The following is a 20,832-nucleotide window of genomic DNA, read 5'->3' on the forward strand; positions in this document are numbered from 1 at the left end:
TTAAAATAGCTGGGTGGTAGCATCTGGGGATATCCCCCCACCAGAAATAACTAAGGCCTTGCATTTAGATGTTATTAAAACACTTATAAACAGATGCCATCTGTGGAGAAGATAACAAGAATGCAACAAATTACACAATCCTGGACACTACCTGGAAATTTTGGATAATGTAGCGTGGTATTCCAAGGCACGGAGTCCTCCTACTGTGAGTTCAACACCAGCTTTTCAGGGAACAGACAACTTCCATCTCAATCATTCTTACAAGCTGAATTTTTATTTTTACTAAATTATCTATGTTAAAAAAAATCTGTGCCTGGTGTGGAATTTCACTCCATCAAGTGTTACAATGAATTTTTCATTTTCATTACAAGCAGGAGATTGAATGTAGGACAAGTGTTAGGAAACATGGCAATAAATTAGAATATAATTTACAAAAGCAAAAAAAAAAAAAAAAGTAACAGTGTACCACATTAATACTGAGTATAAAATAATAAGCAACAACTAATCACAATAATACAAAGATAATTTCCTTCTGCATTATTAAGGATACCTATGTGACATTCACTCAAATAACAAAATTCCTAATGAAATGGACTCTTTGGGGAGTCACACACATCTCAAGGGGTTTAATCAGTTGGATATGTTTACCTTGCCTTTTATAGTGGGCCTTTATGCCAATGGCAGATACTGTTCTCAGCCACAGGGTACCAGTTTCCCTGGGGTTCCCTAAGTAGCCTATACAACTCACTTCTTTTGGAAGGTGTGCCATGGTGGCTCAGCCTGCACCGACAATCCTATTGTTATTATTTAGGAATAGAGCATCATTTAGCCATGTGGTTGACTACAGAGTAGCAGCAGTATTGTGAGGTGCCGTGGAATGTGATTTTTCCCCATTCAGGTTTAAACTCAAGGCAAACTGAAAGTTTACTCCGGTTACACATCCTGTGCTTGGTTCCTTCTAGAAAGGTAATCTGACGCTGCCCTGGGGAGCTCTCTGCCTCCTGGTCTTGGTGCCTCTGCACACCCCGGAGGGACACTGGCTGCCCTCCTCTTCCAGCACCAAGTTGGGGTGCTGCACGGGGCTGAGGCAGGAGTGGCCCACACAATGTTAGCTCCCAGGTGAGGTGAAAAGTAGCCTTTAGTCAGTAATATATGAAATCTTTAAAAAATAAAAACATGATCTGATATTTACGATGGAGAAAAGCAGATGCTAATAGCAAACTTATGCCTAAAATGCCACAGAAACCACCCACATTTTGTTTATTGATTTTATTTCAACAGGGCACATTAGCACCAAGTTAACTGCTCTTTGCAAGGGGCCCAGGGAAGTCAGTGCTGAGGCCGTGTTGCCCTTCACTGCATGGCTGAGGTGGCATTTGGCTGTTTTCCAAGGCAGCAGAGATAGGGGCCCTAGCCACTCTCATCTACCGTCAAAAGCTTTCTCTGGAAACTCAGGGACATGAGCTGGGGTGTTGAGAGAGAAAGCAGGTGAGGAGACACAGATGACTGTGACTGAACACGCAGAGCAACGGATGTCCCATGCTGACCGTCCACAGCAAACCTGACGTTTAGTTTGGTTTTTGAAGTCTATGAGTCTCTCTTCCTTTCCGAAAAGACCTAATCGACCACCATGGTGCATGTGATACACCTGTTATGTTGCTGGAGAGCACAGTGACGGGTTTAAGTCAAATATACTCTTTAACTGCAAGTAATAACTTTACAAAGGAGCCGTTTGGTTTGAGTTGGAGGTGTCCATTTCACATGATGCACACATGTGTAGGACATAAGACACATTCATCAAGATCCTGCTGCAAGTGTTCAAGTACAAAATATTCATATAAGCAAGTACCCTCTTTCTTCTCTCCTTTAAAATCTCACTGTCAAATTTTGGATGAGCATGATGTGAAACTTGCGGACAGGGAAAATGTGAGCTAGTTGATTTAATTTAGGTGGATTTGATTCTAGAATTTGATATGCCCAAGAAATTGGGTTTCACATTTAATTGCCATTCAGAGTATCCATAAAAAATACAAAATACTTGGTTGAGTGACTATCAAAATGATGCTTTATGATCTCTAGTCTTCATGAGTTTTTCTTCTTTGGTTGTTATCCCTTGTCTACTTTAAAACTCACAGAAATAGCACATTTATGTGCAAGCACACTCAGCTACCCACACACTCAAAAGCGCCCGCACACACACACACTTGCTCTCATATAAATAAATGCCCTTTTGCCATATCAAAGAAGGGACATCTGGAACCCATCGTAATTGTCAGCAAAAGGGTCTGCCTGGTTTTCATTGAGCCAATCTCTCTTTTGCACGGTATCATCTCAGTAAGCTCAACATGCATATGCAACAATCCAACAGGGCAGAAGCCGTTCTGTGGCTGGAGAGGATGTAAACACAAGTGAGTTGGGGTGACTCAAATAAGAACTGAGGCATCCTTTGTGATGGCAGCAAAAGGCCTGGTACTTCAGTCTCTACCATACCCCAGGTCTGGCTTCTGCATGAAACTGAAATGTTTTTCTCTTAAAGTTTTAATGGAAATCTCAGCTTCACTTGCACAATGGCAAGTTGGCCACAGTCTTTTAGCAGTGAATTTATAGACTTGCACAGCTGCAGTAACTGATGCACTGCTTTAAACTAAGTCCTTCATTGTTGTTCAGTTTAATACAGTTTATATATGGCTCACAGCAGTGTTCAGAACAGGGGGATTATTCCTAAGGAAATTAAGTGGAATGAAGAAAAATAATACAAACTTTCATTACTTTTGATTTATAAAATTGCTCCTTAAATTACAGTTCAAAGCCTGTTTAAAATTTAAATTGTGGTGCTGTTGTAGTGAGATAAAGTATAGTAAATATTTTTAAGCTACGACTTAAGATTTCTGAATCTTCTTTACTTCCATAGTTGACCAAGTCATAACAGCTACATTTTAAAGTTTTAAATACAAATGGATTCAGTGTCATTGCTAAGTCCTTAATAAAAATTATCTTAATGGTCCAAGGAGGTAAACAGGCTATTGGATTTACTCGAAAGAACACAAACGTTCCACAGTAAGCAAGTCTCCCTGTGTTGTTTGGATCTCTCCAATCTGGCATTCCCTCCTAATACCGTGTCCAGCACTTTGGATCAATAAATCCCACTTCACAGAAGTTAAAATAATATTGAAATCCTGTCAGCTAGTGCTGACCAGTGGTTACGTTTTCCACAGGGTAATGCATTTGCAAGGACATCAATCCTCTTCCTCTGGGTGGCTCTCTGTGATGGACACATTTCCACGATGAAATGACAAGGCACTCTCTCTGGCTTTCCGTAGGTCAGTGTCCTTGGCAGGTCTTACAACACATCTGTCTGAAGTATGCTCGACTGCAGAACTTGAACTTCAGCACCAGTGGGCAATAAGCCACTTTGTTCACATCTTTGCACTCTAACGAGTGAGGGCAAAAAGGGGAAAAACAATTAAGGGCATATAAACACGTACATAAACAAGACAATGAGCCTCGATGTTCAGCAAGGACTGCCCCCAACCCCCAGGGCCAAGGCCCCTTGGCTTTCACATCCATGTGATTTTTGTTTTTGTTTTCAAGCATACCGTGTCCCGTACAGCCTACCAGAAACATTCTTTTGATATATTTTAACACAATTTTTAAAAAAATGATTGCAAGGCTTTTCTTCCAGACTTTTATAAGTATGGTGCATGCCCACTGTGTCTTGAAAGAATTACCATTTGTTGGGATAAGTGATCACTTTAGACAGCTTGGAAACATGAGTCATTTTTCTTACAGCGCTTTTATTGCTTCTTTCTCAAGGGTTATTTTATTCAGCGGTGCAAGGTTATCCAAAATCAAACATGAGTTGCATTGTTTGATACCAAAGTACACATGTCTTAAGAGAATCTCTGCATCTGTGGGGTGTGGGGATGGGCCTGGGTGAATGAAAAGGATTGCTGACAGTGGCCTAGATTCAGCAACTACGCTAGACAAAGAGGAAAACTTTGAGAGGTTGGCCTCAAATGGCAGCAGTCTGTGGGTTATGGAAACATGTAGAAATGTCTTTTTTTAATTTGGAAGTGAGACATGGCCTTCTTTTTTCCTATGTGTGTTTTCTCCTCAGTGCTAGAATTGCCACAGTTGAAGTCTGCAGTTGTTGTAGCCAGAAGGTGAATAAATGATTCTTTCTCCACTTCCCCTTGAGGCTGGTTGCAGAAGATGGGGATGAGGGCCCAGGGTAGAGAAAAAAACACTGGCCTTTAATCCTCAGAAGCCCCTGCCACCCCATATAACCCCACTACTGCTAATAATGATATTCTTCTCCAGCACTCTGGTCAATTTTATCTGGGGATTTTAAAATACTTTGTAAATCTAGTAATTAAATTTCCATATGCCTCCCAGAATCAAAGTTCCACCCTCATTTTTCCAGGTGGTTATACTGAAGCATCCTGGGTAAATTATTTAAGGTAATTAGAATCAGGCAGAACACTAGGAAATATTCAGTGTAACAGAACGTGTGTTGTTGTTGTTTCCTTGTTTATTTGCCTGCTCTTTCCCTGGCTTTAGAAAACCATTAAAGTTCTAGGGGATCACATACATAGTATACAAGCCATATGCTAAACACAGAAAATTAAATGCAAAGAAATGGGAAAGTTTCCAGTTCCTATTATTGAAAAGTAGGGTAACAATTTTATTGATCTCACTTTCAAGGTTCTTTCTGTGAAAGACTTAAAATTTTAAACTGTAACCCATAATTCTCTGAAAGTATAAGCCCTGCCACCATCAAACTCCCATATTTGAGATTTGTTTTACCAAGAGAATAATAGTTAAAAAATTTGAATAGAAACTTTCCATACTAAGAGTCTCAATAAATTTAAGTTTTGGCTAAAAGAAAGTAGGAGGGACATTAAAAATTCCTTTAAACTTTGCACTAAAAATAAATCAGATGATATTTGATGAATCAAGTTTGAATCTGAGGTGAAAATATCTCCATATATCTTAATTTGGAGGTCACTTGTTACTTTTTTCCCTCTCTATCATGAGCAGTAAAAAGTAACCAAAAAAAGTTTAGACTAAGAATATTCTTGTGGGGAAAAAAAACTGGTATCAGTGTTACCAAGAGGAATATATTGCCTAGTTAATGCAATTATTAAAATTATAAGAAAAGCCAAACATAAAGGATGAGAAAAGCTGGCACACTATCACTCATCTTTAATTTCATTATTTATTTATTTTTTTGTCTTTTTGCTATTTCTTGGGCCACTCCCGCGGCATATGGAGGTTCCCAGGCTAGGGGTCGAATGGGAGCTGTAGCCACCGGCCTACGCCAGAGCCACAGCAACGTGGGATCCGAGCCGCGTCTGCAACCTACACCACAGCTCGCGGCAATGCCGGATTGTTAACCCACTGAGCAAGGGCAGGGATCGAACCCGCAACCTCATGGTTCCTAGTCGGATTCGTCAACCACTGCGCCACGACGGGAACTCCCTCATCTTTAATTTCAAATCACCATCCTAAGCGGGCAGCCTGCCAACAGAGATTACTGCTCTCATGCTCTGTAACAGGGCTTGGTGGGACTGCTTAGAGTACCAAATAAACTTTGGCTTTGGTCATAAAAATGATTTAGTTGACAAATCGATAGGGGACGACTGGTTGTTTTAATAGCACAAGAAAATAAAATTAGAAGCCAGACTGCCTAGGTTTAAGCCCAGCTTTACCATTTACTAATGTCAAGACTCTGAACAAACTGCCTACCTTCTCTGTGCCTAAGAGGTTAAGCATCACCATCTGCGAATAACGATGAGGAGTGTTACTGCTCCTGCTTGCAGCATGGGTATTCCACGGTATCACCTGGCTCAGTGCATAGAATGGTTACTGGCTCTCGATAAGCGTAAGATGTTGAATGACCATTACTATTATCATCACTATTAGTTATTATTCCCTCTTACCACAACTTAAGTTGCGCTCTGAACTTCTCAACAAGGATGGATGCAGCATTCAGATTACTACTGAGAAAATGCTGTCCTCTGGGCTCAAGTCGGTTTAAAGACAAAACAAAGAATATTTCCTGAGGTACAACTTCACTGGGAGACTCATTCAGGCTATTTGAAATATAAATGCTTGGGGGGGATTCAGCTCCTCAGGTGGGTGCTGAAAATGAGCAGTGTCTAGTCTAGGAACACGCTGGTGGCCAGCTGCCCGAGTTTTCCCCTCTCAACTTCCAATACCTGTTACGTTGGTTCTCAACAGACTTGGTTCCAAGTACCCTCATTGAAAAAAGGAATTCATTTGGGTCCTGGGAGCAGAATCAAGCTTCGGGAGGTAGGGAGTGCTTGGGAGTGCCTCAGGACCTGTGCGTGCACCACAGGCTTGGGGCGGCAGACTGGGGGTAAATTCTGGCATTGCCTCCTCCCAGCATTTGTTTGTCCTTGGCTAAGTGACTTCACTCCTGTCAGCCTCAGTTTCTTCATCTGTGAAGTGGGGATGGTGATAACACCAGTTCCTAGGATGTTGTGAGGCTTGTATGAGGTTAACATCTCCAGCAAGTGCCCGGCCTGGGCACAGAGGGAGCACACAGTCTATTAGCTCTCATTACTGTTACCAACAACACATCAGCTTCTGAGAACAACCATCCTGCATTATTTCTCTGGGATCCTTATCCAAGTATATATAGGCTCTTCATTGGAACACACAAGAAAATTGGCAAAAAGATTTTAACAGAGAGAAAGTAAATCATGATGAGGTGGGAGTGGGGTGAGATAGAAGATTCAGGGTTGGGGACTGCCAAGCAGGCAATGGGCCTTGATGAGTCATTAAATGTTGGGCTTAAACGATTAAATGGGCTGTAGTAGAAGGAAACTCAGCCTTGCTGGAGTGTAGGGGTCTCCCATGAAGGAGGAGCCCTGAGGAAGATCCCGTTCCTACTTTGCGGTTTTGCCTTCGAGGGACTGCCAGGACTGGAAGAATTAATTACTGTTTTTTCATTCTTTCAGTCTTTTAACTTCATGAGAGATTAATCTAGTAATGATAACTTTATAAAAGTAACTTATTGAGCACTTCCTATGTGCCAGGCATTGCCTTAGGCAGTTTTACATATTTATATACATTTAACCCTTTTAAGTATATACAATGTCAGCTTTACACAGATGGCAAAACTGAAGCTCAAAAGGGTTAGGAAACTCATTCTGTGGCACACAGCTAGTTGGTCTAAGAACTGGGGCCATAACTCAGGTTTGTTTGACTCCAAAACCACTCTATTTTGGCAGCATTTTTGGCATCTTACTGCAAAAAGGTGTCTGTCAATACATCTTGTTCTTGGCTAATAGTACTGATAGGTCAACCTTTAGGGTCATCATTATCAGGAAGTTTGCTCTGCCACATTAGAGAAGGGATAAATATTTTTTAAAATGAACCTTATAGGTCATGGGCATTCAGAATTGCCTAAATACATTTCTTTCTCTCTCTCTTTCTTTTTTTTGGTCTTTTTGTCTTTCTAGGGCCACATCCGTATCATATGGAGGTTCCCAGGCTAGGGGTCCAATCGGGCCTGTAGCTGCTGGCCTATGCCACAGCCACAGAAACACCAGATCCGAGACATGTCTGGGACCTACAACACAGTTCACGGCAACGCCGGATCCTTAACCCACTGAGCAAGGCCACGGATCGAACCTCATGGTTCTTGGTCGGATTCGTTTCCACTGTGCCACAATGGGAACTCCGAATGAATACATTTCTTTAGTTACCCCTTTCTCCCTTGATTTTGTAAAATCACATGAGAGAAAGGTAATTTTAACACATCAAGGTTTTAAAGCACCATCATTACAGAAAGCTGAATGTAATCTTAAAAATGTGTACAAGTTTTAAATTACATTGGTGCATTCAGCCCCTGTGTCAGGTCACTTCCTTAGCTTAGCTAGAGAGGACTGACCTGATGTGCCCTTGGACTGACTTACTGACATTTTATGTAGCTGAGGTGCCGTAATTATAAAATTTAGCATTCACTAGTCTGCCTCATCCTCAAAGCCCACTGAAAATATTAAATAGTCTTCATTCCCTTCAGCCAATACCAGCATATGTGAAAAAACCATTCTGGAAAAATTGTGCATAAATTAAATCACATTTTCCTATTGAAATCAAAACAAAGAGTTCCTTTATGGCACAGCAGGTTAAGGATCCAGCATTTTCACTGTAGTGGCTCAGGTCATTGCTGTGGCACAGGTTTGATCCCTGGTCTAGGAACTTCCACATGCTGGAGGTGTGGCCAAAAAACAAAAACAAAAAAATAACATGTATTCTCGCTTAATTTCTAAATGGTTCTCAGTTGGTACTGATATCTAGCTAATATCTAAAATATCTAAAAATTTGGTTCTCTATACCCAAGTAATACACTGTCTGCATATAAACAATTATACTAGGAGAGCTATTGCAAGGAATCCTTTCTGGAGAATCTTTTTGTAATATGATTCCTCTGAAACTGATCTGTTTTGAAGGTCTGATCTTTACTACCGTATTTTGTTCATGCAGATACATTTGTAGCTACTACTTTTTAAGTAGTGGAATCTGAGCCAGCAGGGTCAAAGATGTTAAGATTAAGAAGTCTGATTTTCTCTTGTACTATCATTATGCACCAGCTAAGTACTCTCTGGGGAGGAGAATGACAAGACACTCTTTCTACCTTTTTCCTATGAAGCTATTGTAAGTAAGGGTGAAGGGTCCTTATTTTGTGGTTTCTAGGAAATATTTGTGGACCTAACTAGTCTCTCTCTCTCTCTCTTTTTTAACATCATCTCCTTTCACTACCCTGCCTGAAAATAAAATTTCATTTTATCCTAGGCTAGAAGTTTCTGATGTGAATGGCAATTTATGGACTATTCCTAAATTCTTCTCAAAGAGACTTCATAATATATCAAGGGCTGAAAGCCAGCTGCTAGGCCCTACAATGGGAATTAGACCCATGATTAGAATCCTAAGTGACTTTCCAGGTATGCTGGAGTGGGTCTCATTGGTAATCTGAGTTTTGGTAGAGTTGAGCAAAAAAAATAGACAACCTGTTTCATAGGCAACACATGAATCTACTTATCATTGATGTTCCAGTGGGTTCCCCCCCCCCAGGTGCTTTATATCAACCTTTCAAAACCCTGACCTAAAAGACATGATTTCAAAGTACTCACACTGAGCACATAGGTGTATGAATTTATGATGCAATTGGACTGAGATTCAGTGTGACTTTGATGGCTTGACTTAATCCAAGGAGTAAAAGAGGAGCTCCTGAAATGCAGTGCTCTTGTATATATTTCATAAAATGTTGCCAAGCCTGCCTAAACTGTATCACTTAAGGCATTGAGATACATAAGGACAGGATGGACCATTCGGCATCTTTCTTTGAAGGATACATGTTTTCTGTGCCCATAAGCTCTTGATGAGATTCAGAGGAAGAACACAGTAAGCGGAGAGTTACAATTCTCCCCTAAGGGTCTATCTTTTGGATTACAAAAATACAACCAGCTGTAGCTCTCTCAAACTGCCCATGGAGTTGCAGAGCCTGGGGAGAAGAGAGATGGCAAAGGCTGTGCATGTGCATGTGTGACGCAGGAGTTGGCGGGGGGGATGTGAACTCAGTATGTTTCCTGATGAAACTGTACTTAAGTCCTTGATATTTAACATATTCAGACTGGAAAGGGATGAAATAAGTGTTGCCCAGGAACTTGATATTATTCACTGCAGTGGGAACAGTCGACCACATTTTTACCCTTGAAGCAAGGGGATAACAACTATGGAACTTTATTCTGATTCCTCTACCATGGACTAAGCCATTCCTTTATCTCTTTGCTTTCTTGGTTTCTTCTAACCCAGTCTTATTCTCTGGATGCCACCCACAGTCAACCTCAAGGTACTCTTTTCCCAATACAAATCCAGGATTCCCTCCAAACTAGATAGCCAGGGATGCAAACCTGAACACTAAGATGGATTATCAGCTCTTTAAAATGGCAATGAAAATGACTGGACTTCCTCACCTCCTTGAAATCAAAGTTCAAATGACCTTCACCATTCATTCCTTTCACTGATTTTAATACATCAAATGCCACTTTAAAACCCAAATTCAGTAGCCGTTTTGTTCCAGGGATCTTAGGAGATTTCAGGAGCTGCTCAGGCTTTCTTAGAGTCATTTACTTGAGGGAGACTGAGACCTGCCAAAGCCACTGTAAGACAGCCTGGGCTGGTAAAGCAGTGTACACTAACCACACCTTTCCTGCTCACCTTTCCACACCATGAATCATTACCTGGCAGCAATAAATACTAGATGACAGAGTGCCTTGTGCTATTGAGAGGCTGAAAAGACTCACCATATAAACTACAAGGGAAACTGAAACTGCATAAAGATGAATAAAATGGCATTTCGGATAGAATTTCATGTGAGCCTGAGTAGGCTAGTCTCAGCTGCCAGATGTACTTTAAAAAATTACTCTGAGTAGTATTTCAAATGCAGTGATACCTACTGTGTCTATAATTCATTCTTAGCAGGAATGCAGTGTTACCTTCATCAGTGGCAATCTGTCAAGATCAAGCCTATAATGCCTTAACTCTTAGCTGAAGGCTTTCAGGAATAAAGAGCTAAAGCAGACGTTGAACATGGGCAAATTCTATCTCCTTTCTTCCTCCTCCTACTTTCCTCTTACTATTCATTTTTAATTTCTTGATGCTCCACTTCTGATTTTCTTTCTCTTACTGTACTTTGTTGCCTTGACCTCCCTCTATTCCTTCAATCTCTCTCCACTCTTTATTTTATTTAAAAAAAATCTTAATCAAATTCCATTATTTTATTATGGATTTTGGGGACTAATGTGCTTAATTTCCATATAGCTACCTAAATGCCTTACCATGATTAAGAGTATCTAGTTACCTAGATCTGAAACTTGGGAGTCATACTGAACTCCATGCCATATTCTCATCCATGTCTAACTGTCCATCGGGATCTTTTTATTTCCCTTTCCATTTTATTCTTTTTTTTCCCCCAATTCATTACCCTGGTTTTGATTCTTACTATACCAGCCTGAGTTCAAACATTCATCCTTTCTAGCCTGGACTCTTAGACCAGCTTTCTAACTCTTTGCGCAGACAAGGCTGTCCTCGCTCTGCCCCTTTATACACTTGCCAGCCTAAGCATGTCACTCCCCAATTTCCTTCACTTGCTCTTTAGAACTCATAGATAGAGTCCTAACTTCCTTCCACTGTGTACAGGACCCTCCCAAAGCAAGTCCCATCTCTCTCTTTGTAGCCTCACCTCCATTGCCTGTTCATCTGTCAGCCACTGCAGCCACACTGAACTGTGACTGCACACTCTCATCTCTGTCAGGAATGCCCAGCCTCTCAAAGTTTTGTTGGCCAACTGTCTCACTACTTCCAGGGCCCTGCTCAAGCTTTCCTTCTCCATGATTCTTCTGCTGAATACCCCTTACTCTGTCCAGTAGTCTCCATATTGTGAAAATCATTTGTTTGCATGTTGTCAAGCCCTTCTAAACTGTGCTTCCTTTGAGAACAGGGCCTTTCATATTCTCAGTGGCTGGCACATAGTAGGTATGTTTGCTAAGTAAATGAATTAACTGTTGGATGAGTGGAGCATATTATTTAAATACCACCACCCTGAGGGGTGGACAGATAGATATCTATGTGATAAAGTAAGTTCAGTAAAATGTTAATGCTAGAATCCAGATGATGGATGTTCATTGTAAAGTTGTTCAACTCTACTGTATGTTTGAAACTTTTTATTTTCATAATAAGATGTCAGGAGAGGAATCATCTCCTAAACTTTGGTAATTGAAACAACACTCAAGATTCTAACAGTGGCCCATGTTACCCATAGAGACCCCACTGAAAGACCATTTTATATGATTTATTTTTGGTCTTTCTGGGCCTGCACCCATGGCATATGGAGGGTCCCAGGTTAGGGGTCAAACTGGAGCTGTAGTCTCTGGCCTACGCCACCGCCACAGCAATGCTGGATCCTTAACCCACTGAGTGAGGCCAGGGATTAAACCTGCGTCTTCATGGATGCTAGTCAGATTCATTTCCCCTGAGCCATGACAGGATCTCCAAGACTGTATTTTAGATCCCAAGGAACCTCCCATAGTCCTAACCTGTCTTGCTTTGGGTAGAGATGGACTAGTTTCTCAATAGCCTCCTCTAAGAGTCAAGGGAACCTGATTCTGCTGGGGAAAAAAGGGGTCTCTTTTACCTCCGGCATTAACAAAAACCTGCTCCTTCCCTCAACGATTGGACTTTCCTTCCAACTTCCCCTTTGTAAAAGGCACTTTTTCTCTCCCTGATCTGATTCCCAGAAGCTCTATCAAGTTAACTCTCACGTTACTTTCATGCAAGAGCCTCTTCTCTTTTGACATCCATGTTATCTGCCCATTTCTTTCCTCTATGGATGACAAATTATGACTCAAATCAACTGCTTCATCCTCTTCTCAGGATACATACACACTGGGTTTTTCCAACTACACATTACAACTGGCTCACAGGCCACAGCCTACGGAGCTTGCCTTGATCCAAAAGGTTAAAGTCATCAGTCCTTCATTTGAACACCCTTAGCACTTTGTGTAAACTGCTCCACATAACACATTCCACCTTGCTTTATTATTTTTTAAAAGAAGTATCTTCTCTGTAAGACTATGAACTTTTAAATGCATTTGAACTTTCCATAGCAAATGGCAGAGGATAGCCACAGCAAGCATTTAATAAGTAGCTTCTGAGGAAATGAACAGATAGTTCCAGGTATTTGAATATATTCAATATATGCTATTGGGAAGCTAAAGAGAAGACAAAATGAGTTACAACAGATATTCTGTTTCTACTTTGATTGTGATTTTATAAAAGACAGTGATTTTATCTTATATGAGTCAACAGATTTAGGGAATAACAATTCTAGGATTAGTCATACTTTGCAGGATTAGTAATTTCCTAAAAGTTTCCTCCTTTACTGAGAAGGCTAAAAATATTGTATTAACTGCTTATCTCAGATTAATGTTAATAATAGGTGATTTGGCCAGGCAGAATGACTATGAGGTACTTCTCTAAATAATCCAAAAAGCATAAGATTAACTAACACCTATCCATTTTAAGAGAATTTCTTTAAGGCAGTTGCAAATGATATTCTGCCCACTCTAAAAAAAAACAGCATTACATCTTCAGCTGCAAAGCTTATGTATGCTAATTATCCATTACAGGGAAGTTTTTGCAGAAATCATTAAAATGGCCTAAAATGAAGTTATAAACATATCTTCAACATATATAATTGTAGGCATGTGAAAAAGCCAGTTCTTTCAACAACAGTTAAGCCTTAATCTTTTGACAATCACGTTAGAGTGTCTACACTTCATAACCAGAAGCTCTGTTTTCATGTTAAAATGCCCAACTTTAGAGGGTGAACTACAAATAGCATATAAATGTAATTGAAAATGACATGTCCTAGGGCTCTTCCAAATCTAACTTCAAATCAGGACTCTATTACTTCCTAGTCTTGTAATGTGGACAAGTCATTCTCTCTCTCTGTACCTTAGTTTCCTCATCAGTAATACCAACTCTCTAAAGGCTGTTATCATGATTATATTAATACACACATAGACATTTATGTATATGAGATATATAAAGTGGATAGTAAATACAAAGACTCTAACACAATAACAAACATATTTTAATATGATAGTTATATCTTCTCTTCTACCTTAACCTCTCATCTTCTAGCTCTGAAGAACAGACTCCCAAACCCATGTGACTGATTGCCAATAATTTACAATAGATAAGAGCTGTTTGCTGCAGGTCTTACGGAAAAGAGATTTTTAAAACTTAGATCATTTAAAGGAAATAGTTTTGTTATTAAAAGTACTTCTGCTTCTCAGGTTTTGAGTCCTTCTCAAGAGAGGGAAAGCTAGATTTTCACAATGTTCCTTACCAAAGAAAGGGACAAAAAAGAAATAGATGACACTATAGCCAAAGATTCTGCAAAATAAAATTGTTATTTTGAATTAATGTAGGGTAAGGCTATATTTCTTTGAAAGAGTTATTTACACAATAAGTATATTGTATTGAGGCTCAGATATAAAATCAGGCCACTTGTAAAGATATGTTTTCTGTATCCTCTCATACAAGATGATTGCTCTTCCTAAATGAAATTCTTTATGGAAACATTAAAAATAGAATTTAAAAAATCCTCCAAACTAGATAAATCTGGTCAAAAGGAATAATTTCTTTTTTTTTTTAACTACACAATATATATTTGGTACATATAAAGTATTGTATAATGAAAAATAAAAAATAATATATAATAAGGAAAGAAAACTGAGAGTTATTGAAGTAGGTAAGAAATGATGGTATATTAGAAAAAGAATAATTGTAATAGTGAAGAGTTTAGCACAATCAGTTTATAATTAAATATTCTATACACATACTTTTATTTTTTTATTTTTTATTTTTTTCTTTTTGCCATTTCTTGGGTCACTCCCACAGCATATGGAGGTTCGCAGGCTAGGGGTCGAATCGGAGCTGTAGCTGCCGGCCTACACCAAAGCCACAGCAACGCGGGATCAGAGCTGTGTCTGCAACCTACACCACAGCTCACGGCAATGCGGGATCATTAACCCACTGAGCAAGGCCAGGGATCGAACACGCAACCTCATGATTCTTAGTTGCATTCGTTAACCACTGCGCCACGATGGGAACTCCCATAGACATATTTTTAAAGCACATGAATGGTTACTGAAGTCAGCAAACACCTTTGCAAAATTTGTTTCCAGTCTGGAAACAAATAAGAGTAATATTTACAAAACAATTTCTCTAATTTTTATAGTTGTATGAATATGTAATCTATGTCAATAAGCCAAAAAAAAAAATGGTTGGGTTCAAACTCATCCTCTAGAGAATAAAAGAAGATGAGAACAGTCTAATCACCTTTAAAATTGTTTATCATGGAGTTCCCATCGTAGCTCAGCGGTTAATGAACCTAACTAGTAACCATGAGGCTGCCGGTTCAATCCCTGGCCTCACTTCAGGGGGCCAAGGATCTGGCATTGCCATGAGCTGTGGTGTAGGTCAGTAGCAAGAGCTCCGATTCAACCCCCAGCCTAGGAACCTCCACATGCCGTAGGTGTGGCCCTAAAAAAACAGAAAAAAAGACAAAAAAATTGTTTATCATGTTTAGCTATAAAAATATGTATAGGAGTTTCTTTGTGGCACAGGGGGTTAAAGATCTGGTGTTGTCACTGCAGTGGCTTGGAAAGCTGCTATGATGTGAGTTCGATCCCTGGCCCAGGAACTTCCACATGCTGTGGGCATGGCCAAAAATGTGCATAAATTACCCAAATAAAGCCACAAGTTTTTTTTTTTTTTCCCACACTTGATATTTGTTTTTTTTAATTTATGGAATTTGTAGAATTCATTTTTTTAATTGTTATTTCCCCAATACAATTTTTTTTTTCCTACTGTACAGCATGATGACCCAGTTACACATACATGTATACATTCTTTTTCTCCCATTATCATGCTCCATCATAAGTAACTAGACATAGTTCTCACTGCTATACAGCAGGATCTCATTGCTAATCCATTCCAAAAGCAATAGTTTGCATATATTAACTCAAGCGGTTATATACCTCAAATCATACTTGTGGTTGCCTGGGGGGAGGGGGAAGGAGTGGGATGGATTGGGAGCTTGGGGTTAATGGGAACAATTTCTTTTTAAAAGATTTGTCATATCATTTTCATTTGAAAGATATTAAATTATATTCAGTATGGCTCTTTTTTTTTTTTATTTTTGAAGCAGAGTCCTACAGCTGGGTTTCTTACATAATAAATTCCATGGCTTCAGATGTTTGTGCATGCCTCTTTGATCATGCCTCTATTTTTATATGAGAAGGTGGTCTGAACTTCCCGACTATGCCATCTCTGTCTCCATACTCCCTATAGTTTCTGTTACAGTGCCTTGTACATAGTAGCATTTAGGAAATTTCAAATGAGTGCTTAACTGAATTTTTAAAAGTATGTTTATTTAAATAAGATATAAAAAAATTCAGGATTTGTATGAGCATCTGCTCTTAATAAAGGGATTTCCCCATATATAACAAAGAAAAATTTTAGAGTCTGAAGACTTTTGTCCTCTTATATAAACAGCTGTGTAATTATATTTTTCTACAATGAGAAAATTAGCACTTGAAACATAGGCAGTTTCAAATATATGCTTTCATTATATATATAACTGGTATGTATTTTAATCTTCGCAATAGTAGAGATCCATTGTTATAGCCAAAAGGAAATAGAAGTTTTCACTTTTAAGCTTGGTTCCTTAGAAATCATCTTTATATTTCCAGTACAAGTCAAGCAGAATGACAGGCTGGACAGAATCTTAGAGATTATCTATCCACTCCAACCTTTCATTGTATAGATAAGTAAACTTAACTCCAGAAAGGTTAAGTGATTTAACAAGGTCATATAGTTAGTGGATAGCCAGAAAAAAAAAAAATAGGTTTCTAGATTATATATCCAGTATATACATAGCTTTAACAAATGTTCTCTACCAACACACCTACATCAGTGATTTTATAGGGCTCTTCATGCCCTGGAAATTAGGACAGGTGAATCACTTGAGACCTCAGGCCCTTTCTCCATGGGAAACTTACCTTCAGTACTGGAAATGGGGGTACTGTCACATTTGCTTTCACACTGCTGCATTGATGGAGGCCGAGCAGTTTCTGGACAGTCACTCGATGCCTGTCCAGTGTAGGAAAGACATTGTACAGTCCGCATTTGCTGTCCAAGGCCACACTGAGCAGAACACTAAACCAAAAGACAGAAAAATGAAACACTGATCTCAGCATTTTCAGGAGGTATGTCATTTCAAATACCACACATTAGCCTTTAAAGCCCATAAGTAGTTCATTTTGGAGAGGTATATGATTAGGTCATTCTACGATAGTATTGATTTGGAAACTCAAGAATTATGTTATTACCCTAGAAGATGAAAGCATTATAGTTTCCAGAAGACAATATGTGGAGATTTCTTAGGCTATTATTCTAACAGTTCCAAGCAGTGCTGGTGAACTTCAACAGGAGTATATGAGAAAAATCTTTGTGATGAAGTAGAATAATTAATCAGAGATTCTAGGGCTGGGATTACTATTGCTCTCTATTATAGGTTTGTGGGATAACAACCTGATGATTTACTGGAATGCTCTGAAACTGATCAAAATGTTAGTTCAGTATAACAGCAGTGACTGCTGTGAAACCTGGTAATGGGGTCAGTTTAAAAAAAAAAAAAGAGTTTAAATAAATACCTTGAGTTTTACAAGGTATTTTCACACAAATCTGAGACAAATCTGAGAAGAGGTTTGGTGTTAGCCGATTAGCATGTCTCCCTCTCCTTTTTTATCTACTTCGGGACTCAGTTACTTTGAATTGAAGTTACTCTCACAGGGACTTGGTTTCAGCTGGGAATGATCAGCTGTCTAGGCTGAAGAATGAAGCTGAGGTCAATTATTTGGGCCTTCAGCCCAGAATACCAGAAAGCCTGTGAGGTTTGGAATCAAAGAGATGAGGAGCCAGTGGTGTGAAGACAGGTGATAGTGATGTTTACAAAGTAAACAAACCCAGGCCCTGTTGGATTTGTTTGCAAAAACTCTCAAAGCACTTACAGGACTTGCAAGGATATTCAGACACTTTTATTTTGAAGTTTCTAAATACAGAATGATAAATAAATGCACCATAAAGATGTATTAAAGCGTCTTTGAAAAGGCATTTTCACTGATTAACTTCAATTTTAGGAAACAGAATTGAAAACAAAGATGAGAAGAAAAGGACAATATTTAAAAGAACAATCTCAAATTGATAACTGTAGATTTGGTGAAATTATTAACATGCAAAAACTTTCAAATGATCTTTACATAGTTCATTGCAACAAAGATTATATAAGAAATTCCTACTCATTTTAAATAAAAATCACAAGAGCATGTCTGTACTGATTCTTTAATAGCATAATATAAATTATAGATTGTAAAACTGTCACACTTCTACAGAGAAACTTAATTGCATATAATGCTTAATTAATCTTATGATGTATATTCCACTTGAGCACTTTGTAAATTAAATACTCTCCTGAAAAAGCAAATTATTCATTATTTGTTACGCAAATGTAAATTGTTAATTATTTAACGATCATTCTTCCTTTATTACCCCACAAGGCTGAGCCCAGAGCAAGTATATTTGTTTGCATTAATGGAAACCGAAAATCTTTCCTGGCTCCCCAAAGAGGTCTATGGATACTACTACACTCTAGCAATACTGAATTTTGGCCATAATTTTGGTAACTACTCCTATGAAATGCCATTTTTAATATATAATGACAGGCCTAGAGAGCACAAACAAAATCATGCTGGTATAGTTGTATGCCACTATGATTTACTTGGGACTCAGATATTAGAAAATGACCAGCTACAAGGTTAATTATAAAACCGCAGGAAAAGGGCATTGACTGCCTAGAAATTTACTTTCTGGAGCATTACTTTTTAATATAGCCTAATAGATTTCCTTTTGACATTTGAAACAACACTTAATTTTCCTTCTATCCAAATATACCCATTTGCTTTTAAAGGATTTAAGGTGACCTTCATCAAGATAACACAATTTAAAAGTGAGGAAGAAGAAAGAAAAAATAGGATTGGAACATAAAATGGAATAGAATCCAATCAATATAAAAATACATACCAAAAGCCCTATGTACTCGTTTCCCAAATTCACAGCCTCCATCAGCTAAATCCATCGAAGAATAAGTATAAAAAATATTTCAAAGATGGTCAATTATATTATCAAGCTAATTAAAACCTCCACATTTTTTTCTGTGAGGTTAAGAGTTCTTTTGCAAGTAGACAATAGTTAACCGATTTGTTCTTGAATTTGTTGAGAGAACTGGCACTAGAATCCAAAGTTTTGGTAGTGTGTTCAAATCTGTCCCTCTAGACTATTTCTCTCTTAATTTTTACGTTAAAATGTTAGGATCCAGGAGTTCCCATTGTGGCACAGCAGAAGCGAATCCCACTAGGAACCATGAGGTTGCAGGTTCGATCCCTGGCCCAGCCCAGTGGGTTAAGGATCCGGCGTTGCCGTGAGCTGTGGTGTAGGTTGCAGACGCGGCTCGGTTCTGGCATTGCTGTGGCTCTGATGTAGGCCGGTGGCTACAGCTCTGATTAGACCCCTAGCCTTGGAACCTCCATATGCCATGGGTGCAGCCCTAAAAAGGACAAAAGACAAAAAAAAAAAAAAAAAAAAAAAAGTTAGGATCCAAAGAGTGGGTGAAACTGAAAAGTGTGTAAATGTGGGAGAAACATGGTTCAGTACATGCGGCTGCTGCCTATACTATCTCACACTCACATCTCTCTCTAGATTTCTACACGTTGTTACTTATCTCTTGAGTCCCTACAATGACCCATTCAGGAACCACAATAGTCTCAAGATGCTGCTTCAGCAGGAAACCACGGCCCAGCTGCCTTACCTGGCCCCAGTCTCCTGTCACCCAGCGAGGAGGAGGACAGCGGCCCAAACTGCAGCGGATACGAACTGGGGGTTTGCTCTCCTCTGAACATTGTGCTGCTGGGAATGTTTTAGAAAGGTCACTGCTCTTGCACAGAACAATCCGATGCTTGAATCCTGGACCACATTTGGGAGTGCACTGGAAACAAAACAAATACTGATGAATGATGATAGTCTAAAGATGGAAGAAAACTTGAGGAAAGTCTTTCTTCAAACAGATGTGTATTTGGGTGTTCAACATACACACACACAAAATTCCGGACAGACTTACAGATATGAAAATTCCTAAGTTTTTAAGTAGAAGAACTTTTATCTTTTTCTCTAAGTTCTTTAAAAGCTAAATCCAAAGCTTGCTTTTCTTGGCAGCATATTTTCTTCTTTTATTGTGGGTAGGTTTATTCCTCAATTCCTCCCTATCCTTGGCCATATTCAGTTGTGATAAGATTCTGCAAATTTTTAGAATTTGGGATCCTTGGTTTCAGATTTGGTAGGTGTAGCTTTCTGAAAAGAATTAGGTCACTAGGAGGCCATGAGAAGTCTTGTGAATAAAACGAGGGTTTGAATTAGATGTGTGCAGTCGTCCCTCAGTATCTTCAAGGTTTCAGGACCCTGGAGGACACCAAAATCTGTGGATGCTCAAGTCCCTTATATAAAATCATGTCATATTTGCATACAACCTACACATACCCTCCCATATACCTTGGGTCATCTTTAGATTACTTAAAACACCTAACACAATATAAATGCCATGTTAAGTAGGTGCCAATGTATGGCAAATTCAGGTTTTATTTTTTGAACTTTCTGGAATTTTGTTCCCAAATACGGATCTTTTTTCCTTTTTTCTTTTTTGGCTGCCCCATGGTATATGGAGTTCCTGGGCCAGGGATCAGATCGAAGCCACAGTTGTGACCTAAGCCACAGCTGCAGCAATGCCAGATCCTCACGCCACTGTGCCGGGCCAGGGATGGAACCTGCATCCCAGCACTCCAAGATGCCGCAGATCCATTGTGCCACAGCATGAACTTCCCAAATACAGATCTTTGGTTGAATCTACGGATGCAAAACCTGCAGATGCAGAGGGCTGACTGTACTCTTAGAGTATGCAGCTAAGAATACATGATCACAGGTGAAGGTTTACTACACAGAAAATCTCTGGAATTTTCCCTATTGGTTAAACATAACGAATTTGACTCTTCTTTACCTGGACTGTTTATTCTTCACATTGAAGAAAAGGTCCTCCTTCCTATGTCACAAAGTCTATTTTTT

General features: G+C 39.2%; 1 protein-coding gene across 1 annotated transcript in view; it reads right to left on the reverse strand.

Moving 5' to 3' along the window:
* ADAMTS6 (ADAM metallopeptidase with thrombospondin type 1 motif 6) overlaps nucleotides 253-20,832 on the reverse strand; it is a 308,302-nt gene continuing 287,722 nt past the window's right edge. Inside the window, exons 22-24 of the mRNA XM_021076778.1 lie at nucleotides 19,529-19,705; nucleotides 16,665-16,821; nucleotides 253-3,431 (exon numbers count right to left, since the gene is read on the reverse strand). Of these exons, the coding sequence (XP_020932437.1) occupies nucleotides 3,322-3,431; nucleotides 16,665-16,821; nucleotides 19,529-19,705 (444 nt within the window). The 3' untranslated portion in view covers nucleotides 253-3,321. The remainder of the gene's footprint in view (nucleotides 3,432-16,664; nucleotides 16,822-19,528; nucleotides 19,706-20,832) is intronic.

Source organism: Sus scrofa, chromosome 16 (assembly GCF_000003025.6).
Source record: "Sus scrofa isolate TJ Tabasco breed Duroc chromosome 16, Sscrofa11.1, whole genome shotgun sequence".
NCBI classification, from domain to species: Eukaryota; Metazoa; Chordata; class Mammalia; order Artiodactyla; family Suidae; genus Sus; species Sus scrofa.